The sequence below is a fragment of the Gadus morhua genome, chromosome 16 (assembly GCF_902167405.1).
Source record: "Gadus morhua chromosome 16, gadMor3.0, whole genome shotgun sequence".
Taxonomy (NCBI): domain Eukaryota; kingdom Metazoa; phylum Chordata; class Actinopteri; order Gadiformes; family Gadidae; genus Gadus; species Gadus morhua.
The window spans coordinates 33120097-33145803 of record NC_044063.1 but is presented as its reverse complement, the minus strand read 5'-3'; the positions used below and the strand labels follow the sequence as shown (position 1 = coordinate 33145803).

At 42.6% G+C, this 25707-nt stretch overlaps 2 protein-coding genes across 2 annotated transcripts in view; both read left to right on the top strand.

Annotated features, from left to right (window-relative positions):
* Positions 1–25707, top strand: part of fer1l6 (fer-1 like family member 6) — a 147591-nt gene that overhangs the window by 46172 nt on the left and 75712 nt on the right. Inside the window, exon 21 of the mRNA XM_030381757.1 lies at positions 25452–25576. Coding sequence (XP_030237617.1) covers positions 25452–25576 — 125 coding nt within the window. The remainder of the gene's footprint in view (positions 1–25451; positions 25577–25707) is intronic.
* Positions 6422–8446, top strand: LOC115561499 (zinc finger BED domain-containing protein 1-like). Its single transcript, XM_030381616.1, has 2 exons — positions 6422–7375; positions 7652–8446. The coding sequence occupies exons 1-2, from the start codon at positions 7043–7045 to the stop codon at positions 8366–8368; spliced, it is 1050 nt and encodes a 349-aa protein (XP_030237476.1). The 5' UTR covers positions 6422–7042; the 3' UTR covers positions 8369–8446.

Here is a 25707-nt window from a genome sequence, read left to right as displayed (position 1 = left end):
TCTTCCACGTTTCCTTCAAATCTCTCATAGCAATTCACCAACAAGCAACGTCAGGGAGGGGGGAGGGGGAGCTAGCTACAATGTCAGCAAGAGCAGCGCTGCTGTATCTTGCTACAAAATCGTTTTCACATTACGAACTATTGTGAATTCAAAAAAATCTAGACTACATTATATATTTAAAATAAACATGCATAATAAAAATTGTCTTAGGGGTGGCAAAGAATGATTTTGGGGTGGCAGTAGCCACCCCTCGCCACCCCATGGTGGCGCCACTGACTCTCCGGTCAAATTGTCAGATTGAAATTGGCTAATAATTTGTCTAAATAATAGTCTGCTGACACCGCCCCATCTTATCGATGCCGTAAGTATGCGAAGAGATGCCCTCTCTGTAATGACAGCTCTCCGTGGCTACGGAGGATTGCATTTCTCCACAGCCGTCGAAGTCCTCATATGCGATATGAACGACGTTTATCCAGAGTGGGCCAAGCGCGAAAAAAATTGCCTGTGTGATCCCTGTCTCTATTGTTTTGTGTAATTTGACCGGCAGTTTGTCTGCTTATAGGTCGGAATGAAGCGGCCACCGATTATTGACAGGATGGGTACTTTATTCTACCGGACTCGTTCGCTTCTTCACTAGACACACACGCTACCACTCACTCGCTGACGTCACTCACACACACACATACGCACACTGCCATTCTCGCGCACACACATCGGCCTACGCTACTCGTAACACTATGCCTCGTAATTGCGACGTTCATGTTAGACGTTCATATTTTTTCTACTATCTACTGAAAGTAGATAGTAGTACTGAAAGTTAAGTTATTAAACATGTTGCATTCTATACGGCCTGATTATGTCTTTATTTAAGCTACATAGCCTAATAAGAAGCGCTAATAGCATATTTGACTAAACAAATCAACCAAACTAGTTGAGGGTTTTTGCCTACCTGCAAGCATCCTCCCACTGCAATCTTTGGTTATTTATTTATTAATTTAGCTATACTTTAATAGTATTCTCTGTTCAAATCTGTTCAGTGTTCCAAATTATTTGTTATTAAATGTTATATTAAGTTAATTGTTATATTAGTGTTGTTTAAATAAAATGCTTTTTAAATTAAAAAAAATCGTGGGATGTATCGAACCGTGGGTCAAAAATCGTGATACAAACCGAATTGTGAGTGGGTGTTTCATTACAGCTCTACCAATTATTAATTATTATATCAACAGGATAGGCAGAGATATGAGCTCACTTCCTGTTTGACGTTCCCCTGAGGTCAAAGGTCACCAAATTGTTTGGGTGTCCCCAGAATGATGTCATGAGTCGATGTACCAAGTTTGGCAAGAGAATGTCTAATATGAGGAGAATGGGCACTTGCTGGTTAGTTCCGGTTTTCTGGACTGGTTGCAGTAATGATCTCTGTCCACGCGGGGCGCTCGCAGGCGAGTCCAGAATGAATGGGAGCCTATGGGGTTTTACCCACAGAATCCACTTTTCTCACAATGTAATTTTTTGTCAAGTAATTTGAAAGTTGCGTTCAAAAGGTGGGGCTAAGATAATAAACTCAGCTGAATATCTCAATTTTTAAGGTCACGTATCTGTTCTAAAAAGGCGTTAAAAAATGCGATGACGTCACACTTTGTCATACTGTCAGAGGTACTGCTTTACGGCAGTTTCTGAATCACTTCGGCACTTGCGCATCATTCCCTTTTCTCACGATAACACCAGCTGTTGGAGGGAGGTAAGGCTTTTTTTTTTGCTTAATACACGAGTTACAGAGAGTGAGCTAATGTAAAAAAAAGAAATGTGCGAATGTTTTACATATGTATTTTACGTACAGAGTGTTTTTTTTTAATCCTCACTAATGCCGATGATAAAGCTTTTTTTTTTAGTAACGACATCGCTATTGATTTCTATCTAGTGCTAGCTGCTATCAGCTGGCTGGCTGTCGGCTGATTATCTATCTTTCTCCTGAAATAGAAACCTGGATTTGAATCATAATTGTAAGACTGCATTAACTTAGTTTAAATCAGTAAACAATCTCCTAGAGAGCACAGTGTTCTGTTGTACTCCTCCGCATGCCTCTTCCTTTCTTGATCTCTAAAGTTGGACCTTGATGCTGTGACAACGGACAAGTCTTCTTCCTCTGTCTTTTTCCCTGCCTCTTTTCAGTATGTTCAGTGTTGTTAAATAATTTCAATTTTTTTGGTTTATTTACTATTAGTTACTGTTCTTATTGTGTTCTTGTTAGTGTGATGTTTGAATAAACTTGCCTGTTGCTATGTTGGTATAATGTTTGTATAATTACTGTTTAAATGTGACCTAGACCATGTTTCTCATTTAACAAACATGTGTAAACTAGTCTATGTGTTGCACGGCAGAGACATTTATTTTTGAAAAATAGACAATGACAGATGAAATGATATTGAGCGGGACATTGACTGTATTATTTAAGGTTGTCATATCGTACCGTAACACATTGAACATTGAACACAAGAAATTGAAGAAATTCCATTTATACCCATGTACTTTCACCATACATAACTATAAAAAATAAAAGTGCCTGCAGGAAAATATAAATACAGTACGCAAAATTAACTTTGACGGAAAGTCCTCCGATTGTGCTTCAGCTTCAGATGCCATCAAGAGGGGTCTCTGGTCGAAATCAGTCACAAGTCCGTCCCTGACCAATTCATTAGCAGAATGCTAGCGTGTATGGCCAACAACGGCCCAAACTGTAAGAAATCGAAAGGACATAAGTACTCATTCATTTGACTTTTGAACTATAATCTATATTGAACTTGCGGAATCTACAATAAAATTTGCGATATTTCAACGACAAGCAGGTGAAAGAGATATATTTAGCCGTCTAGCCCCATAGACTCCCATTCAATCTGGACTCGCCCGCGATCACCCCCAGTGGATGTCTAATGGAACTACAACCAAGATCGGTACAATGGGGCAATATAGGAAGTGCCCAGGCTCTTCGTAGACGGGCTCTGGTTTGGCTATGATATGATAAAGAGTTGCTGAGAACAGGCTTACTTCCTGTTTGGCGGCTTTGCCGTCAAGTTGTTTAAGATGATATGAAAAAATCTGTGATAGGAGATAGATTTTGAAGGTTTTTGACATAAACGAAGATGGGGGGAAATCAATCATGGCACAAAACGACGACATCGGGTGTGTTGAACTCGGCTTGGACCAAGGAATCCAATGATACCTTGTTTTAGAATATTGGATGAATGGGTCAAAAGTTATAAATATGAATACATGTCCAACTTTGACCTGTTGGTGGCGCTAGCTCATGAGCTAGCGACCTCAAATTTGCTTCATGGGATAATGGGACTGTCTTGAATCAGTGTGCCAAATTTCACAACTTTTGACGACGGCGTTCTATGGGCTGCCATAGACTCCCATGGCAGCATAATAATATAATAATAGAATAGGATAACCTTTATTGTCATTGCACAAGACAACAAAATTTTGTTGGAGCAGTCCTCAGTTATATAAATATAAATATGACCAAAATATAAAAAACAATATCCAAAATAACGGCAATATATTTATATATGACTTATGTGTTTTACATGATTTAATTGTGAAATCACTTCATGCTGCCTGTAGGCCTTTTTTATAAATTCCACTGTGGGCTTCAGAATATCAAGCCCGGATGGAATGAGCATGTGGCAGGGCTTCATGCCGAAGCTAGGAGGGCATTTAAAGCCTGGATAGTGTCTGGTAGAGACAGACAGGGACTTTTATTTAAACAGAAGAAACGTGCAAATGCACATTTTAAATATGCACTTCGATACATCAAAAGGAATGAGAACTCGCTGAGGTCTGAGTCTCTGGCATGTAAATTACAATATAAAAACTATAATGATTTCTGGAAAGAGATTAGAGCCATGAACAGTAGTAAATTGCCCTTACCTACAGATATTGAGGGAGCCAGTGGATCAGATGCTATCTGTCAGATGTGGCGACAACACTATAGTGAGTTGTTTAACTGTCATGGGAGGAATAATTATGAAGTTGAATATGTTCATAATAATGAAAATGTGGTTATCAATTCAGAAGAGATACAATCTGCAGTATTGGGTTTAGATGACAACAAAGCTTATGGTGCTGATAAAATAACTGCTGAGCATCTAAAATATGCTAGCAGGAAACTTATTACTCTGCTTGCTATATGTATGACAGGATTCTTAGGCCATGGGTCTCTGCCTGATGCCATTTTACCAGTACTATTAGTGCCGGTTCTTAAGGACAAAGCTGGCAAAATTAACAGCATAGACAATTATAGGCCCATAGCTTTAGCCAGCATTGTTTCCAAAATCTTGGAGAAAATCCTCCTCAGCAGGTTGGAAAAATATATTCTTACAGATAACCAATTCGGTTTTAAACGTAAACATGGTACTGTTATGTGTATATTTGCCTTAAAGGAAATTTTAGACCGTTATAATAGCTTGAATTCCACGATCTTTACGTGTTTTATAGATGCTTCCAAGGCATTTGATCGTGTGAATCATCAGAAACTGTTCCTTAAGCTGCATCATAGAGGAGTGCCTAAAGTCATTATTAGAATCTTAGTCTACTGGTACGCTCATCAGTCTATGCAGGTGAAATGGGGGGATTCTGTGTCAGAACCTTTCTATGTTGGTAACGGTGTACGCCAAGGTGGAATCCTATCTCCTTTTCTTTTTAATGTGTATATGGACGAATTGTCACAGCAGTTGAATGCATGCAATACAGGATGTGTGATTGGCAATAGTCTCATTAATCACCTTATGTATGCAGATGATTTAGTCATATTTTGCCCATATAGTGCTGGCTTACAACAACTTTTGGAGACGGCAAACATAGAACACATACTGTACAAAGTAATCTGATAGGCTACTGTAGGCCTACAGCGTAATCTGATAGGCTACTACTGTACGTGCATGTGCGCGGGAAGTTTCAACAAACCACTGCAGCTCAAACACAGAACATAGCTACGTAATGACTGTACAGTGTAATCTGTAACTGTAGTTACTGTACGTACTGTACGTGATCTGATACTGTACGTACTGTACGCACACATACCCGGGAAATGCAAACAAATCACAGCAACGCAAAAACCAAAAACAGCTACGTCATGATTATATGTGAAAAACCGTTATCAGATGAAAAATGGCTGAAAATACAGAACACGTCGCGGCTGCATCAGAGTCGGGGAGGGAGATCCAGTGGTGTAGTCTACGTGATACGCAGGTATACGCCGTATACCCACTAGGAACGCACCAGGATTTGCGTATACCCACTTAAAAATGTGCACGGATACGTATCAATCGTCTTGTGACAGCTCTTTCACTTCTGTATTTATTTTTCGCAAATACCGGTTGGGTATAACTGCAATAAAATACTTTAAGCAGGGGAAGTTATCTCCTACATTCACCATTCATAAAATTCCCCCTGCGCGCACTGCTCGCGTTCTGCCCTGTCTCTGTTATTACGAAGCGCGAAGCGGCCCCTCCTTCTCGCGTGTGTGTGCGTGCGCGCGCGCGTGCGTGTGTGTGTGTCCAGTACTCCCATATTAATGTGTAAACCACATAATAAGTAGTCAACAGAAGACAATGTTTTAATCCCACTTTATATCTCCTTGTTACTTTTAGATGAGAACCCCCTGGCCAGCCTTTCAGACTGGGTGTCAGGCTAGGGAATTTAAAAACAGGCATCCTTGGTTAGAGTGGAGGGAAAAAAAGTTAGGTAAATGTCAGCCAACATACAGTTGGTTTGCACAATTGAAATTCATAATGTTAATCACTATGCAAATGAGAGTATAGCTAATTCATGGTCATTTTTAAGGTGCAGTAATTTCACACTTTTACACAATTCAATTACTGTATGGTATGTTAGATAACAACAGTAAGAGCTCAAATTAGAGCAATTGAAAGCGTGAAACATTAGTCGTCATCTCCTTCTCATGCACTGGTTAGCCATGGTTGTAAACAGTTCATTAAATTATTTTGAGTAGATTTTGTCCTTGTTTAGCATGTGCTATTGCTACTATAGATATACAAAGGACAACTTTTCATTTTTGTGTTCTATTTGTTCATACTGTTATTAAAACTGATAAACCTACTCAGCTTTCCATGATTGTTGATAATCGTTATACTCTTAAATACTCTTACACTCACCCTGCGTTGGTGAGTGTGGTGCGACACCCCATAAGCGCCACACACGTACACGTACCGGTGGGACGGGTTTGTACGAGGCTGGGAGGGAATCATCACAGTATACCCACTACAATAAAATAGACTACACCACTGGGGAGATCATAACCCCCCGCAACCTTACAAGTGCGGTGTGGAGGTTTTTTGGCTTTTGGGCTCAGCGGGGAAAAATTGTTGAGCCAAGGCATAAGGTTATTTGCTAGCTGGGCAAAGTTGAATTGGCCTTCCACTCGACAACCAGCAACATGCGGGCACATCTGTCCACGGCGCACCCGGGTGAGCTTGAGAGCGGACCAACGGCCAAACAGCCCCGGCTCGATTCTTTTCTGAAGCCCGCTGCCACAAGCTTGTTGGCCGCACCGAGACAGGAGGCCATCACTGAAAAGTTGGTGAAATTCGTCTGTAAAGGCATGAGGCCAATAAGTGTGGTGGAGGACGTGGCATTTAAAGAGTTCTGCCGAGAGATGGAGCCCAGATACCACGTCCCTAGCCGTGGGACTGTGACATCGCGGATCGCGGACCTGTACAAGAGAACTGTAGACCAACTCAAGCTGTCACTGCAGGGGAAGGACGTGGCTCTTACCACGGACGGGTGGACCTCATTATCGACGGCATCATATGTCACAGCCACGGCCCACTGGATCAACTAAGACTGGGAGATCTTAAACAGCGTGCTCCAAACCAAAGAGCTGAAGGTCAGCCACACTGCAGAGAATGTGGGCCAATGTCTTGCAGAGATCCTGTGTGTTTATGGCCTGAAGGAGTCTGTAATTTGTGTCACCACTGACAATGCCACCAATTACATAAACGCGGTTGAAAAACATCTGGAAATGGTTAATATACCATGTGTGGCACACACAATCAACCTGGCTGTACGGAAAGGGCTGGCGGTCAGAGGCATTGAAATCCCCATCGCTAGGCTGAAAGTGGCGGCTGCACATTTCAGCAAATCCTCAGCAGACAGCTACCTCCTCCAGCAAAAACAAGAGCTCCTTGGGTTGAAGGCTGAGAAGCTCATTAATGACTGCCCAACGCGCTGGAACAGCACGTACGATATGGTTTGCAGAGCATCAGCGCAGCAAGCGGCCGTGTCTGCCGTCATCTTTGATAAGAAGCTGTCTCGAATGGAGCTGTCGATGAGCGAATGGTCCATAATGGAGAAGGTGTGCTTCTTAAATAGTAGGCCTACTGCCTATCGTGAATGCAAAGCTGTTGTAATAAGCATACAGTGTGTCCAAACATGTATGGATTATAATCAATATAATAACATATAATATTATAATAGGCCTATAATATTATGATAATTATAATCACCTATATTTTATTTAGGCTACTTTTATAGACCTAGGTCTATTTAGCCTACCTTATATATATATATATATATATATATATATATTGTGACGCCAATGGCCTATGTTTTATTTACTTGTTCATTGCAGGTGCAAGAGATCCTGAAACCATTCAAAGTGGCGACGGAAGCGCTGTCTACGGATGCCTATCCAACAGCGTCGGCTGTCTTGCCAATCATTCATGTTCTGCTTGCACAGCTCAAGCGAACGCCAAGCGAAGAAGAACCGCCAGCGCTGCTTGAGATGAAGGCAAAAATAGCGACGGATCTCAAGAAGCGATATGGCGAGGAAAGGGTCGCACGTAGGCTTTTGAACAAGGCCAGTTATCTGGATCCTCGTTTCCACCAACTCCGTCATTTGGAAGAGGACCAGAAACGGCAGGTGCATCTGGCAGTTTTGGAGGAGATGAAGGCAAATGTGGGAGGAGGGAGGGATGAGGCTCCCGAAAGACCACGCGAGCAGCAAACCAAATCTGCGTTGACGGCCATGGAGAGTCTCTTCGGAGGCGTGTGCGACACCCGCCCAAACCAGGAGCAGGACATCAGTCTGCTGCTCCAAAAAGAGATGTCCATGTATGAGCAGGAATCCCCCATACCCCCTCAAGAAAATCCACCCATGTGGTGGAAAACGTCGGGCGGCAGATACCCTCACATTGCCCAGATGGCAAAAAAATACCTCTCTATGCCCGGTTCTTCAGTGCGCTCGGAGCGCGTCTTTTCCTCCGCTGGCAACATTGTAAACAAAAAGAGATCAGCCTTGGCACCCTCCAACGTAGACTATCTGGTCTTTTTGGCGAATAACTTGTGAGCGCGACGGTGGCAATGCACTAATATGACAGAGTAAATTGCAGTCATTTGTTTTGTTTGTTTTTTTCGCTGTTTTTTGTTTTAAAGATCCCATGCCATGCTATTTATGGATGCTTTAATATAGGTATTAGTGGGCTACAAACACAGTATTCAAAGACGTCCCCGAAATTCGGCCGTGGTGCAGAGTTACAGCCACTCCAAAGCAGTCGCACATTGAGCTTCCCCCAAACGCGCTGTTTCGGTGGGCGTGTCAAGGCAGGTCAAGGATGGGGGTGGGGGTGTGGCCCTGAGCAGCTTGTAGCCACAGTACAATGCGCTCTGGTTACGGTGGGCGTGTCAAGGCAGGTCAAGGAGGGGGGTGGGGGTGTGGCCCTGAGCAGCTTGTAGCCACAGTACCATGCGCTCGCCGCTCTGTTGACGGTGGATGTATCGCAATGGCTCGTAGAAACCCATATTATACATAGATATCTATATAATATAATATAATATATGATGTATATTATCACCTGGCCCTGCATGCGCTCTGTTTACGGTGGATGTATCGCAATGGCTCTTATAAACCCATATTATACATAGATATCTATATCATATAATCTATAATATATATTATCACCTGGCCCTGAGCAGCTTGTAGCCACGGTACCATGCGCTCTGTTTACGGTGGATGTATCGCAATGGCTCTTAGAAACCCATTTTATACATAGATATCTATATCATAATATATATTATCACGGCCAAAAGCTGTGTGAGCCTCCAGACGATCAAACGACCGCGTCTTCTTCAGATTGATGTGGAAGTGGAAGAACCAGAGACGTCGGAGAACCCGACGAAGTCCTTTGCGATTCATTATATCGTCTGCACACAGGTTTTGGCCGTGATAATATGTATTATTTGATATAGATATCTATGTATTATATGATATTATTTAGATGTAGAGCCCCAGGACTGTAACGCTGCTGGAGTTGTTATTAGGATCTCAACAACACGTCGGACTCTCGTCTCTGGTATTTCTACAACGAGACTCGTAGTGGGGGTTATCTCAGCCATGGTTGAGAATGAATTGGGGGAAAGGAACTTTGGCTTTGACTCCCTGAAGTACATGAACCACGACATGGAGGAGAAGGGGATTGTTGGCCGCGAATGTATCCCGCTTGAGCCCTGCTTCCCGCCGCCTCGGCAGCGGTCAGCGCTAATCCCCGCCTCCTGAAGCGGTGGTCCATCGGCAGCGAGGCTCCGGCGGGAGACGACCGCGGTCAACAATCCCTTTCTCCTCCATGTTGTGGTTCATGCCTACTTCAGGGAGTCAAAGCCAATGTTCCTTTCCCCCAATTCATTCTCAACCATGGCTGAGATAACCCCCACTACGAGTCTCGTTGTAGAAATACCAGAGACGAGAGTCCGACGTGTTATGCGCCATCACACCAACAGCAGAACGGTTATCCAAATAACAAGGAAGTGTACAACACTTGCGTTACAGTCCTGGAGCTCTATATCTAAATAATATCATATAATACATAGATATCTATATCATATAATACATATTATCACGGCCAAAAGCTGTGTGCACGTCCAGACGATATAATGAATCACAAAGGACTTCGTCGGGTTCTCCGACGTCTCTGGTTCTTCCACTTCCACATCAATCTGTAGTAGACAGAACCGCGCGCTGCCTGCTGCCTGCTGCCGGCGCAAGGCACCACCGCCCGGCTGCCCGCTGCCGGGCGGTGGTGCTTCGCGGCGGTGGTGCCTCGCACCGCGGCAACCGGCGGCAGGCAGCATGTCGCAGTTCGTGTACTTCGATGTCGTTCTGCCATTGCATTCAAAATTCTGTAACTAGCCTGTTACTACGAACTAAGCAACTACCATACACGTATTAGCATTTAGCACTAGCTCAATCACGACTCCTTCAGAATTCTTGTGGGTGGTTACGAACCAACCAAGTGGGCAGGGCCATGAATAATAGTTTGACAACGCTACGTCACAGTGTCACCTTATCCAGATTGGCTCATTTCTTCTGCCTTTTTCCTTTCATTGCCTATTGCATTCAGCAGACACACTGCATAGATTTCAAACTTACCACAGCTCACAAACTTATTCAGACCTATGTTATTTAACAAACAACAGGAAAAATGTGATTTTAATGGCATGGGCTCTTTAAGAATGTTAGAAGCCAGCTTGTTTTCGTTTAAGTGCTTCAATTTTAAGGACGTGTTTGTAAAAGTTTGTGATTTTTTAAATTGTAGGATATTATTACTATTACTATATGTTCACTTGCTCGGAGCGCTCCTTGTCGTTAAAAAAAAAATATTGCGCAGAGTTTAGGTGGGAGAACGGGACATTGATTGTTGTTAACTTCTTTGTTAAGCACTATTTTGTTAACGTTGTAAATGTGTTTAAATAAATGATCAATGATGTAGGCCTATCTTTGGGTTGTTTTGTCCCGGGTTCGAATTAGGCTATAACTTATAACACCAAGCAAGCCGCTCTCGCTGTGTAGGGCACATTGTGGACTGAGCATGCAAGCCAATTTCATTACTGCATAGGGTGGGTTAGGTGCAAGTAGGCTATATCTGGAATTCCAGTAGGGCCGAGATCGTTTATTGGCCTGTGGCATGTGCCACCGCGACCACTGACATACCATGGCATATGCCGTTCTGGAACGGTAAGTGCCGTTCTGAAACGGTAACTGCCGTCGCGACCACTGACATACCATGGCATATGCCGTTCTGGAACGGTAACTACCATTCTGAAACGGTAACTACCGTTCTGAAACGGTAACTGCCGTCGCGACCACAGACATACCATGGCATATGCCGTTCTGGAACGGTAACTGCCGTTCTGAAACTGTAACTGCCTTCGCGACCACTGACATACCATGGCATATGCCGTTCTGGAACGGTAACTGCCGTTCTGAAACGGTAACTGCCGTTCTGAAACGGTAACTACCGTTCTGAAACGGTAATGCCATGGCATATGCCTTTCTGGAACGGTAACTACCGTTCTGAAACGGTAACTGCCGTCCAGGTGGAACGGTAACTGCAGTTCCCAACAATGGTATGTGACACCAGCATAACTCCTCCGTATAATTTCAAGACAGGTATTGCCATAAATGTAAAGGTATATATATTTGGTATTTATTGACACAATATCACAACATAACGCCGTAAATAAAGGGATTTACACGTTTCTCTCGTCCGTGCTGTTGTAAGGATATTTCCGATCTGTTGTTGTTGCTTTTGTAATGACAGATGCTTTTGAAAACAGCCGGACTTGCTCCGGTGACGGTAGTTATAGACTAGCCTTCTAGGTGGCCATAGAGCTATAGTCTATTGCTTTGTTCCAATATCCATACTATCCGCAGTCATTATACTTTATTTTAGTATGACTTATTTTTTATATAGTTTGAGTACGTAGTGCGTTGCAATTAAGATCAGGGCGAAAGAAGTGTAGTGAAAGGACCCGAATGGTATACTCAAAACGGTCAAACCGATGAGTGTGGATTGATGTACACCTTTCGTGCTCCACGGCAGCGATCTTAGCTACGTAGCTGAAGAGGCGGAGCCAGGCTGAGCCAACGTCGGCGCATTTTCTTTAATAGGTCCATGCATTTTCCACGTATCCTGCATTAATGGAGTCATTTTGTAGTTTTAATAGCTTTATAACTACTATGTGTAAAGAGTTCACCGTTCAAAGCGAGATGTTTATTGCGGTTGCGATCGTAGTTTCCGGTTAGTGCACCAGAGCCAGGTCCCTATAGGGGTGGCACTGTAGGCTATGGCTAGACAGTCATCCATTTTTCCACTCGTGTTTTATCAAGATGTTCTAGTAGCGTAGCCTATAATAAAGCCTACTGTATGACTGCTTCAGCTCATAACTATTCAATAGGCCAAATATTAAGTTTTGCATTTGTTCTTATTGGTGTTTAACCAAATATTTTAAGTAGGAATAGGTTCCTATCATTTAACCCTGATCCAGTGTCATAAACCTTTCTATATCGACATGATCCAGTGGTATCATGGCATACAGGCCAAAAGTTTTTCCGCTGGCAAGCCAATTATGTTAATCGGAAGTTCCATTTCCTACTGGAACCACCGTTTTCCCGCTGGCATGCCACTCATGGAAAATGGTATTACCAGTTTCTACTGGCACCTACCGTTTTTCCGCTGGCATGCCACTCATGTAAAATGGTATTACCAGTTTCTACTGGCACCTACCGTTTTTCCGCTGGCATGCCACTCATGGAAAATGGTAATTACCAGTTTCTACTGGCACCTACCGTTTTTCCGCTGGCATGCCACTCATGTAAAATGGTATTACCAGTTTCTACTGGCACCTACCGTTTTTCCGCTGGCATGCCACTCATGGAAAATGGTAATTACCAGTTTATACTGGCACCTACCGTTTTTCCGCTGGCAAGCCACTCATGGAAAATGGTAATTACCAGTTTCTACTGGCACCTACCGTTTTTCCGCTGGCATGCCACTCATGGAAAATGGTAATTACCAGTTTCTACTGGCACCTACCGTTTTTATAAGAATGATTGTGTAGCTGTGAATCATGAGTGGTATGTGTGTATGAACGGGCAAATACCACAGGAAAGGAATATCTACTGGCAAACGGTAGGTGCCAGTAGAAACTGGTAATTACCATTTTCCATGAGTGGCATGCCAGCGGAAAAACGGTAGGTGCCAGTAGAAACTGGTAATTACCATTTTACATGAGTGGCATGCCAGCGGAAAAACGGTAGGTGCCAGTAGAAACTGGTAATACCATTTTCCATGAGTGGCATGCCAGCGGAAAAACGGTAGGTGCCAGTAGAAACTGGTAATCACCATTTTCCATGAGTGGCATGCCAGCGGAAAAACGGTAGGTGCCAGTAGAAACTGGTAATACCATTTTCCATGAGTGGCATGCCAGCGGAAAAACGGTAGGTGCCAGTAGAAACTGGTAATTACCATTTTCCATGAGTGGCATGCCAGCGGAAAAACGGTAGGTGCCAGTAGAAACTGGTAATACCATTTTACATGAGTGGCATGCCAGCGGAAAAACGGTAGGTGCCAGTAGAAACTGGCAACGCACTACGTACTCAAACTATATAAAAAATAAGTCATACTAAAATAAAGTATAATGACTGCGGATAGTATGGATATTGGAACAAAGCAATAGCCTATAGCTCTATGGCCACCTAGAAGGCTAGGCTATAACTACCGTCACCGGAGCAAGTCCGGCTGTTTTCAAAAGCATCTGTCATTACAAAAGCAACAACAAACAGATCGGAAATATCCTTACAACAGCACGGACGAGAGAAACGTGTAAATCCCTTTATTTACGGCGTTATGTTGTGATATTGTGTCAATAAACACCAAATATATATACCTTTACATTTATGGCAATACCTGTCTTGAAATTATACGGAGGAGTTATGCTGGTGTCACATACCATTGTTGGGAACTGCAGTTACCGTTCCACCTGAACGGCAGTTACCGTTTCAGAACGGTAGTTACCGTTTCAGAACGGTAGTTACCGTTCCAGAAAGGCATATGCCATGGCATTACCGTTTCAGAACGGTAGTTACCGTTTCAGAACGGCAGTTACCGTTCCAGAACGGCATATGCCATGGCATTACCGTTTCAGAACGGTAGTTACCGTTTCAGAACGGCAGTTACCGTTCCAGAACGGCATATGCCATGGTATGTCAGTGGTCGCGACGGCAGTTACCGTTTCAGAACGGCAGTTACCGTTCCAGAACGGCATATGCCATGGTATGTCAGTGGTCGCGGTGGCACATGCCACAGGCCATTAAACGATCTCGGCGTCTCTCTGGAATTCCCCAAACCGATTTATTTGGTTTCTGCGGGGGGGGGAAATAAATCCTGCGACACACTTAGCAAACAATAAGGCAGTGAGGCGCAGTTGTCCATCTTAGTTAAATTGTCTCACATTCAAAAAGCCCTTTCCCACTCCGCAGATGACGGGGAAGCAGTGCTGCTTGCGATGATCGTTCTTATAGCCTGATGTTTTTTTTTTTCATTGAGAATAACCCAGCAGTTTAGCCATGGTTGCACTACATTACAAAATCTTATAGCCTACGTTCATCATTTTTGTTCCTGGCGATTTCAATTGGTTGTCTGTGCAAGACAACAGACATGGAAATTTATTCTTTCTTATTCACAACTGTTCTGAGCTGGACTTACACAGGCTATGCCATTCAATAAGCATCCAAAGTAGAGCTCAGGGAGCTAGTAGTCTGGCTGGTGAAAGCTGCTATAACGCAATGTTCTCGGCAAAGTCCGAGACAGCTTTTTTTTCATGAATCCGAACGGTGCGTAGTGCTGGCCCTTTCGCTGGCATGGTGGAAGACGTAGGCGACATGCATTTTTTTCTTTATCGATTTTAATAGGCCTTCTCGATAAATGGTAAGCAAAGCAAGGAACGTTACCACTAGCATACTTTGTAACATTCAGAAGCGGGCGTCTTCTTCAGATTACTATAGTTTGCGCGCTTGCAGGTGTGGTGGTGAAATGCAAGCGATACAAAGTTGTGGCTTTTCATGATTAGGCCTCCACGTTACTGGGCTGTTTATAGGATATATATATATCCCACTAATTTGAACCATGGTTTTGTCGCATTATTGACATATTGACGGCAACTGCGTAAAATAGGCAACCAGATATTCGAATAGTTCGAATTCGTGATTTTTTTCCAAACGAACATTCGAATGTCATTTTTGAGCAATTTTGACAGCCCTACATCGAGGTACCTGATGTTCTGCACAACCTCCACTGTCTCGCCGTCGATGTTGATGGACGAAGGGCTTCGTCTTCCTCCTGAAGTCCAGGATCAGCTCCTTGGTTTTTGCCGCGTTGAGGATGAGGTTGTTCTTTTGGCTCCAGCTCACCAGGTTCTCTGTCCTGTAGGCAGCCTTGTTGTTGCTCAAGATCCTGCCTACCACCAAGGTGTCGTCTGCAAACTTTAATATGGTGTTGGCCTCGTGGGTAGGTTTGCAGTCGTGAGTGTAGAGCGGGGGTCATTAACAGGTGGACCACGGTCCGGGTTCGGACCCAGACGCCGTCCTTTACGGACCCGGACCTATAGTCAATAAATTATTCAAGTGTTTTTAATTTTGACGGGCGCTTCTATTTTGACCGGCGCAGCGTTTCTAGACTGGTTTAGCGAATCAGGAAATCCACTGACCAATTGCATTCGAGTTCAGCCATCCAAAGTGATGCTACTCAGCCAATCGAATCTGTGCATTCCCGGCGCAGGCTGACTGGTTTACAGTGAGCCAGTGAGCGATCATGCGAGAGATGACAGAGAGAAGTTCAAGAATTACAGAGAAAGAAGTCAGATTAGAGTGAGTAATACAGCGGGAGAAGGCAGATAAGACAGCGGGAGAAGAGTGAGAAAGACAGCGGGATAAGAGTGAGTAAGACAGCGGGAGAAGAGTCAGTAATACAGCCGGAGAAGAGTGAGAAATACAGCGGGAGAAGAGTGAGACAGAGAGCGGGAGAAGAGTGAGTAATACAGCTGGAGAAGAGTGAGTAATACAGCGGGAGAAGAGTGAGAAAGACAGCGAGAGAAGAGTCAGTAATACAGTGGGAATAGAGTGAGTAATACAGCGGGAAAAGAGTGAGAAAGACAGCGGGAGAAGAGTCAGTAATACAGTGGGAGAAGAATGAGTAATACAGCGAGACAGAAAAGAGACAGACAGAGTGAGCCGAAGGCAGAAAAAGAACTACACATGGCGCTCTCTAAGAAGAAAAAAGTGGACAGCAAAAACAGCTTTCAACCCAGAATGGACAGACTCATTCATGTTTATTCTTCCCAATGGAAACAAAAAAAAACAGTCTCATATGCTCACAGACAGTGGCACTTATACAAAGTGCCAACGTGAAACAGCACTATGAGACAAAGCACAAAGTAGTTTTTCACCAAACATACCCACTCAAGTCTGAACTGCGGTCACAGAAAATAAGCAGTCTCAGAGCCCAATATGAACAATCCACCCGGATCTTGACCCAGGGGCGTAGCCATCATTTCAGAAGTGAGGGGGACAAATTGTTCAGAGGTCTATTGAGTGATTTATCATCCTCTCGCATTCAGTTGCACCTCTACTTAGTGGCTACCTAACCACAAACAGAGCAGCACCAGAGGACCAACTTTAGTTCTTTAAAATTATATACTATCAAAATCTAAAGTCAAAATCTAAAGCTGCCAAACTCTGGTTGAGTTGACACAGAATGACCCTCGAGCATCTACAGGATAAGTAGCCAGATAATTAAGTGCCAAATGACAACACTGAACACGAAAAGTTCTGTAAAACACCATTCCTGTTTCAAATTATCAGCACCAAAATGGAATTGAAGTGACAAGGTAACATGGTAATAAGCCACATAATTTAATTTAATGGCAAGAAGTGAAAATGAAGATGTAGCTATTTTACATTTGCCGTCGTCAACTATGACAGCACAGATGTGCGAAATTAATCAAGACTAAGACCAGTGGCGGCTGGTGATCAAAAATGTTGGTTGGGCACAGTAATAGACAGGGGGTCTTGGGTTCCCCTCCCCCCCTAATTTTTTTTGGGATTTAAATAGATTTGAATTCCTGTATTCCGATTCATTTTGGGGATGGCCACTACCTATTTACCTACTATTCATTCAGATTCATAGCCTACATCCTGACTTGCAGGGCCTGGACAAGCTTACACTGCATATACAGACCTACTTTATGGCCATTCCACCAGCCATTGCTATTTGACCCATTGTTGTTATTCTGATATTGAGACAAATCATGATCACTGTCCTATAGTGTCCATTTTTGGTGAGTCTCAATGTCTACTTCAAATGCAGTTAGAAATATGAGACAGTTGCTTCATTTCGTTTATATGCTACAGGCCGAAAGATTAAATTAATATGTAACTTACTTGATCCACTCACTATACCTATATAGTATGACCTATACCTGCATTCTTTGAAACACAAATAATGCAGTAGTACAATAATATCTGCAAATAAATAATAAACAAAAAGTCTCTTTGAAATTAAATATAAACTACATATTTAAACATCCATGTCAGTATTTACCTTTTGAACTAAGGGAATCAAAGGCTACAGGCTCTTCTGAATAACTATATTACAAAATAATATTTTCAGTTCTAGATTTATTTTAGAGCCGTAGAAACAATAATATAATAAAAATGAAATAATGGTTAGATTAACTAAAAAGTAATAAAGTTTCGATGTTGATTATCCTCTACAGTTAAATAACTGTGATGTTAATATTTGTGGCCCTTCTTTGGACCTTGGGTGACGTCTGGCCACATTTATTATTCATTTATTAGACTTTATGTATTTTTCAAACTTAGCATGGATTGCAAGGTGCATTCAATTTTCCATAAAAGCAATACTGGGTGCCCCAAACATGGTGTTATCACATATCAGTCATGGTCTAGTCACAATTATGTGCAAAACAACCGTGAGCACAAGTTCTCACGGTTGTTGTGCTTACTTTAGAATAATATAAGTAAAAAAGTATTTTGCAGTAAAACAACTCTTAAGAGTACAATTTATCCAAAAAGTTTCTCAAGGAAATGAAACAGAGTAATTGTCACTAGTTACTATCACCTGCACCTAGCAAGCGATTTAACATAGGTAACAGTTAAAGGGATACTTCACCCATTTAGAACCGTCGTTCTATCATTATAAAGTCGCTATTGTAATATAAATAAATATTTGAATAAATATCAGTCTAAACCAGTCTCCCCTTGGCCCATTTTTTCTCATCTAATTTTCTCCCGAAATGACGTCAAATGACGCGTTTGACGTCATTTCGGGAGAAACCTCTTGTCCCGCTAGAAGGGCCGAGGACTACAACACACTTTTGGTGGAAACATTTTCAACCGATAAGGAATGATAGGGGGCGGGAGCTCGCGCACTGAGGGGGAATGAGGGGGACGGGAGACCGACAGGTGGGCGGGGCAGCGAGCGCAATGCACTGTGGTAGTTGTAGGTTTTCTTACTTTGAACCAGAGAGACCATGAAAACACTCTTTCTGCCAATTTTCAGGCTAGGATGAACCGATTTCAATTTTTTTTTCACATTTATAATACATTGAATTATTTAATTCATAAAACCTTCATATTCCCACCGGTGAAGTATCTCTTTAACAATTGTTACCAAGCTTAACTTGATATATTGACATCTATTAGTCAGTCATCATTTAGTTTAATTTGTTTGGCAAAAACAAGGTAAAGTTTTTTGTCTCTTGGCTGCTGGTTTGCTGAAAATGTTTTAAACAGATCTGAATCAACGTCTCTGTGATTGAAATTACAACACGACAGCGGTGTTTGCCACCTGGCTCCGCCTGCTCATGGTGCGTTCAAAGGCGGCTCGGAAAGACGTGTTTCCACATGTTAAAAATGAATTGAATGGTTGTAATGGCTGTAAAAAGTGCGGGGGTCAGATGGCACGGATGCGGGAAGTGCGGGGGACATGTCCCCCGCGTACCCCGCGTCCGCTACGCCCATGTGACTTGACCCATTCATTCACTGCCCAATAACGTGCTAATGAATGTTCCCTCAGTCACTTGTATTTTGGGTCAACACAAAAAGCCTTTTACTGATGGAGGGGTTGTCAAGGAGTGCATGAGTAAAGGAGCTGAAACCTTACTCGAGGGGAAACAGCGAAGAGCTTTTTGACAAAATAAACCAAATGCCCATGTCAGCATCATCAGCCACAAAGAAAATTGAAATGTTAACCCACCATTACCTGTGTATTTTCACCATTTTGATTTTAAATGCAGCCCTTCATTTCCTTGAAGAGATTAGTTTCAGTGGAGTCAGTTGAACCTTTCAACTGACTCAGTGGAGTCAGTTGAAAAATAAATATAATTATGACAATATATTTATTGTCATAATTGTGACAATAAATATATTCAAATGTTTTTGAATTGTTCTTCCCATATTGATCTGACAGTCAGTTGTTGATTACATGCAGACGTTGATACAACTACTTCAATATCACACTGAATCATAACGCAAGTTAGACATTATGATGTTCCGGACCTTTGCTTGAGGACATTTTCTCTAACTGGATCTATTTTAATTTCTGTTGAATACCCCTGGTGTAGAGGGAGAAGAGGAAGGGGCTCAACACACAACCCTGTGGTGCACCGATGTTCAGAATTATGCTGGAGGAAACCTGTCTCCCCATTTGCATAGTCTGTGGTCAGCCGGTGAGGAAGTACAGGGGCCTCATTTATCAACCGTGCGTCGAAAAGGATCTAAATTCTCTCTTACGAAGGAAATTTAGGATGTGCTTAAGAACAAAAAAATCGGTATTCATCAATTTATCAGTAAGTCATCAATCTTGATAAATCCCACCTGTTCTTAAGTACCATGCTCGTTCACGCTCAGACAATTTGCATTCAGAAATGCCTCCAATTAACCATATATGGTCGCAACGCATCCCTTTATTAACCATGTGAATGTGTTTTACCACTCACCGCTACAATGGCAGAGGGGGCAAAGAAAAGAATCTTCCCCAACACAGAAATGGAAACCCATGTAAACGTCCATTGCACGTTGACAGGATGAAACCCCTTTCTGTTAACATAGTTCAATTCGTTAGTTGACAGTGCTTTTATGGCTCCAATTATGTTTGGGAATCCGGCGATGGCCTGAAAGCCCCATTAGATTTCGCGATCACTGTAAGGGAACTGGATGTAGTCCAGGGAAATAATTGCGTCCAACACCGCCGGCATGGTCCTACTGATCGATGGCTGGGAAATGCTGGATATGTCTCCAACCTCACGCTGAAATGTGCCGGTAGCTAAAAATCCCACGTGGAGAGGAGTTGGATATGCACAGGGAAATGAACCCGGTGCCTTATCTGATAATATCTTATCTAATGATAAGGCCCCGTCCACATGAGTGAAAAAAAAAATTTCTCCACTGTTTTACTTGTCAGCGTTTCAGGAATTTCTCAATAAAGACTGACTCATTGCAAAAATGCGTCTAGCTGTGGAAACGCTGTAGTACATATTCAAGGCCACTGTATTGCGCTGGTTCTCCACCAAAAAAAAGAATAAGACGAGGTGGAGAATGCGTATAAAGCGTGCGCGCTGTATACAAACATACAGTAGAGTAGGAGAAAGCAGTTGCCCACTGGGCGCCTCCCTAGAAAGGTGTTCCAGGCACGTCCAGCGGCTTCGGGGAAGACCCAGCACTAGGAAAGATTATATCTCAACCCTGGCATGGGAACGCCTCGGGATCCCCCCTTGTAGATTAAGCGAAAAATGGTGGAGGGCCGGTGGTGGGCGGGGCCTGTAAGAATTTTCCCGGTGGCTTTTAGTGCCCCACTCCGCCCCTGCTTGGTGTACTCTACTTTTATGAGAATTGAATGAAGAGTACACATTTGTGCTATAGTTACAAACTTTGTATGGATATACCACTCTTTCATGTTTTTGTAAGTGTTCTTATGTGAGACAGGAGTACAGATTCAGAAAAAGGTTGCTGAAATATGCATAAAGGGCACTTGACTTCCACAGGTTCCTGACTCTGCCCTGCACTGCTGTTATGTTCTGGAGTATGGTCTCTTAACAAATGAGTTCTCAGCGCACCAAGTGCATAAAATGTGCACGTGCAATCATTATGGAGGCATAGTAGTGGACTATCCCTTGATAAGTGGCTGTGCTGCAATCTACAATGTTTAAATAAGTGTGTTCTGGTAGTAAAATGAGCTGAACACAACTTACATTGCAAAGTCATATTAGGGGAAGCAACCTGAAAACACGTTTTCTTTTAACACAAATACTCAAATAATATTCAATATGGAGCAATCAAGCATTTTTAGTTCCTAGCAACAACAAAAGGAAACATACCTAGTGAAATAAGATGAGGCACAACACTTGGTGGTTATATCCATATCCGGGTTTCATACACATTTTCATGCAGGACATTTAATGTCCTGCATGGACATTTGATAATTTTTTAAGGATCCATTATACAATTTCCAATTAATATGTGACTCAGAATCAATACCAGAAATGATTACTATACTGGACAAATAGGATACACCTCTTTATATTGAACTTTATTGTTTCAGACAGAATAATATATAAATATTTTTTAAATATTACAAAATCAATTTTGTAAAATTTTGTTAAAATAAATTTCACTAATATTGTATCAGCATGATAATAAGTAAGTAAGTAACTAAGTAAGAAGACTCCGCTGGGTCCAGAGAGACGTCTGTGAATGTCTGAAGAAACATGAAGTGAAGAAAGCCACATCTGCACATATTGGCCCTCATTTATCAAACGAACGTAGAAATGAGCGCAAATCTGAACGCATGATTCATCTTACGATAGGACCCACGTGAGATTCACGAAACTTTCGTATCACACCAATCCCAGCGTACGAAGGATCTTGGTGTTGATAAATACGGCGGCTGAGATCGATCGTAATTAACGTAACACGCCCATATAAAAGCACGTCTTCAGAAGTCTCGCCCCTAACTTTTACGACATGGAGAAACGTCCAACGGTAAAAAAAAAAATAGAGGAATTTTTCCGAGACCGAAATGGAGACGCTCGGGTCACTGGTGGATGCGAACCGTCTGGTTTTGTTTGGTAGCCTAAAGCTGGCATTAAAGGCCAGCAAAAGAATGCTATATGGAAGGAAATAACTGTTGCAGTGAATAGTGTTTCCAATGTTCGTCGGGCTACGGAAGAGGTTTGTTAATTAAATTATTTAAATAATAAATTAAATGTAAAATTTCTGTTATCCAGCTTAAAACATTTCACATATATGCTATTGTTTGCATTGCGTTGAAGTTATTTAATTCCGAATAAGGTGAAGAAAAAATGGTCCGACATGAAGCTCAGCACCAAAAAACGTGTTGCGGCTGTGAAGCGGGCCAAGCAAGAAACGGGAGGAGGCCGGTGCAGTGCGACTGCAGCGTAACTCACCGAGATGACTCTGACCATGTAGTGCGCCCTGATGTAGACGATGCCCAACGTTGCTATTTTGGAAAATAAAAGAATCTTGCGTGCCCCCAGGCCATCGGGCTACCATGTAATCAGGATTGACATTCTGGCATCGCAAATAATCTGAACATTAACTGAATGGTAGCTTTTGCGGTTGATGTACGCGTACTCATTAATAGATACGCACATGGGTACAATCAACCGCACCAATCACATTTGGAAACCTAGCAATAGCATAAAAATCCCGTTTGATTCCAGTTTGCTGATTGTTATTATACGGGAATTTAATATAACGTTCGGAGAGGGACATTATAGCTGCGAAAACTGCTGGCATGGTTCGGCTAATACTTGGTTGGGAAATAGCAGACCTGTCCCCGATCTCCCGCTGCAAGATCCCGGTGGCCAAAAACCCCAAGGTAGAGCAAACCTGCACTGGCACAGGTATTGCGTTTGATCGCCTAGTTTCTCGCCTTAACTGTGGCTCCAAAGCATTGCATAGCTCCATCAGGAGATGCCTTGGGAGACGAAAACGACTCAAGAGCCATTCATCGCTCTCCATAAAAAAATCGCTGAGACACGACCACCTATTTGGCAAAGCTCCTGTTAATATAGACAGCTGAATAAACATTTCACCTGTCACATTCTAATTATTTTCATAGCAATACTGTTTTTAATTAGGCCTGACTTGATTGTAATTGTTTGAACGGCTGGGCTAATTCCAATTTATTTAGTAATTAATACAGATGTTGAACATGGGCTACTTGTGCTGCACTATTCATCATTGAAATACCCGTGTGTTGCGCCAAAAAAACTTGCGTACACGAGCTCAGACCTGACGTGAGATTTCATCGTAGCCTGCGCTCACGTTCAAATTGATAAATGCCAAGCTCAACGTTGAAATGAGCGTACGTCCATTTTACGCACGTTTTCTGTCGTACGATCGTTTGATAAATGAGGGCCATTAGCACTACGTTATGTCAACATCTACAGTAAATAAATCTGCCGTTATTTGAACGTTATATTAATGTTACTAATTCCATGATATGAAATTTTGATGATGTTATCAATGACTTTTGAACGTTTTCCATAATAGACACACACTATCACAGACATATCACAGTCAACTGAAAATAGTTATTATGCAGGAGAGGATTCGTGTGTACATATTAAACTGGCATTTTAGCATTATCTAATCTCCCGACTTGCCTTGTTAGCAAGCTAACCATGCAGTGTTAAAGTTACATCGCTAATATAACTTACAACGTTGTACGTGTATGAAAAAGACGTTGAATTTCCAACAAATATTTTAATAAATCTTAATTTTATGTTCAATACTTACATTAATCAAATGGCGCTGATAGTTGGCGAAATTTCAAAAGAATGTAGTAGAAATGGGTAGATAGCTTTAATATGGCGAATGTTAAGGATTGTTTTGCGATGCAGACTTTAAAACTTGAAGTCGGAGTTCCACCCGGACCGTTTAGCCAAAGTATACTACTCTGACTCTGTAATCCGCTCAGCAGCTCTCCGTCGGGATATCGGATATGCAATGCAATTCGCCGCCCAATCTATCTTATATGTTGACTACAGCGTTGTAAATAAACTTCCAAAGCTTTTCAAATCTTATTTGGTGTTTTATTGCTCCTTAAGGTGCAAAGTAAACAATGTACAAAGTAATTAAGGTGCAAAGTCAAACCGGAGAAGTGATTCAGGAAATTATTTTGTTCGAGGACCAATCACAGCCCTTGCCGTCTCCATTGCATCCATGGCGTCGACGGATAGTTAAAAAACATTGGATGCGCACGTAAGCTGTCTCCGACAGGCTCTCCGGCTATGGAGAGGGCTCTCCGTGTCTACGTACAGCACTTTAACATGCACACGCATTTGAAAAGGCCCCATCCAGGTGTTACTATCACCGTTGCTGTGAAAAAAAACGAGCTTTGCAAACCCAGCTCACAACACTATTTCAACAACCCCTGTCTGGGAATTCAGAAATGCGAATGCCATAACCAAGTTTATTGGTGTTTTCATTGCTGCTTATCTACGTGTTGAGAAACAAGCAGTTTTTTTTAATTTTCCGTACCGAACCATGACTTTTGTGTACCGTTACACCCCTAGTGTTCAAGTTCGCAGCTTCTTTCCTGTTCCCACAATGCGCCTTCACACTGCGCCTTGACGTTCCTCAAACCATACTCTAGCTGGTGGGAACCATTCTGCCTCGGAGTCGAGTGCTCTAGTCGCTCAGCTATTGACCAACCAGATAAAAAGGGAGACAGTATTCACTTTAGAAATGGCCGTGTTCTTCAGACCTTCTTTTGGTTGTCTCTAGAACTAAATAGAAAACAGGGTTTATGTAGAATTATACTGAGAAAAGCGCTAATAAGGCCATTGTCTTTGTGATTAGAGACTTTGGTCCCTATTTTGAAATTGGTCCCTATTTGCAAATATGGATGTTTGAAGCTGATCTGGATTTATGTGGAAATGTTGGTAATGTGAGCTAGGTGAACATGACAAACTAAAGCATTTTTCGGAATAATACATTTAAAAATAAAAATAATGCAGTAAAAAATGAAGTAAAAGCAACTTCTCTGCTTAAAAAGGAGTCAGTTGATGGTGGTTTGGGCATCTGGTGAGGATGCCCACTGGGTGCCGTCTGGGGAAGACTCAGGATTAGGTGGAGAGATTATATCTCAACACTGGCCTGGGAACGCCTCGAGGTCCCCCTTCAGAGCTGATCAATATGGCCCGGGAAAGGGAAGTCTTGGGTCCCCTGCTAATGCCATGACCCGACCCCAGATAAGCGGTCTTGAAGATGAGGATGAGGGGTTTTGGAATGAAAATAGAAAAGTCTTTAAGCATAAAAATTCTTCTCAGTCTGTGTTAAAGACAGACTGCTGAGGCTCTGTATTTGCCATGAACCCATCAGACCATATAATGACCGGATCTCTTGGTAGCATTGTGTAACAATGTGTAGCACTGCTACTTCCTCTTTGTGTCTGAATACTTAAACACAAACACAGACCATATTGACGGTGGACCCTGAACTGATCCAGAAGGTTCTCATCATACTCACTTATCGTATCGTGTGTCTTCAGGCCAGCATGAGTTCCAGCTGCGATGCCACATGTACCAGGCCAGAGGGCTCATCGCCGCAGACACCTCTGGCCTGTCTGACCCCTTTGCCAGGGTCACCTGTCTGTCCACCTGTCTCACTACTAACGTAAGCTGCCTCTCTGCCTGTCTCACCTGTCTTATCTGCCTGACTGTCCACCTGTCCTTCTATCTACCTGTCTTCCCTGTCTACCAGTCTCTCCTTTCTACCTGTGTCATCTATCTACCTGTCTAACCTGT

Coding starts and splice junctions, on each gene's coding strand:
- LOC115561499 (XM_030381616.1), top strand. CDS start 7,043: ATGGTTAATATACCATGTGTGGCACACACAATCAACCTGGCTGTACGG. Junction 7,376..7,651: donor AATGGTCCATAATGGAGAAG/GTGTGCTTCTTA, acceptor TGTTCATTGCAG/GTGCAAGAGATCCTGAAACC.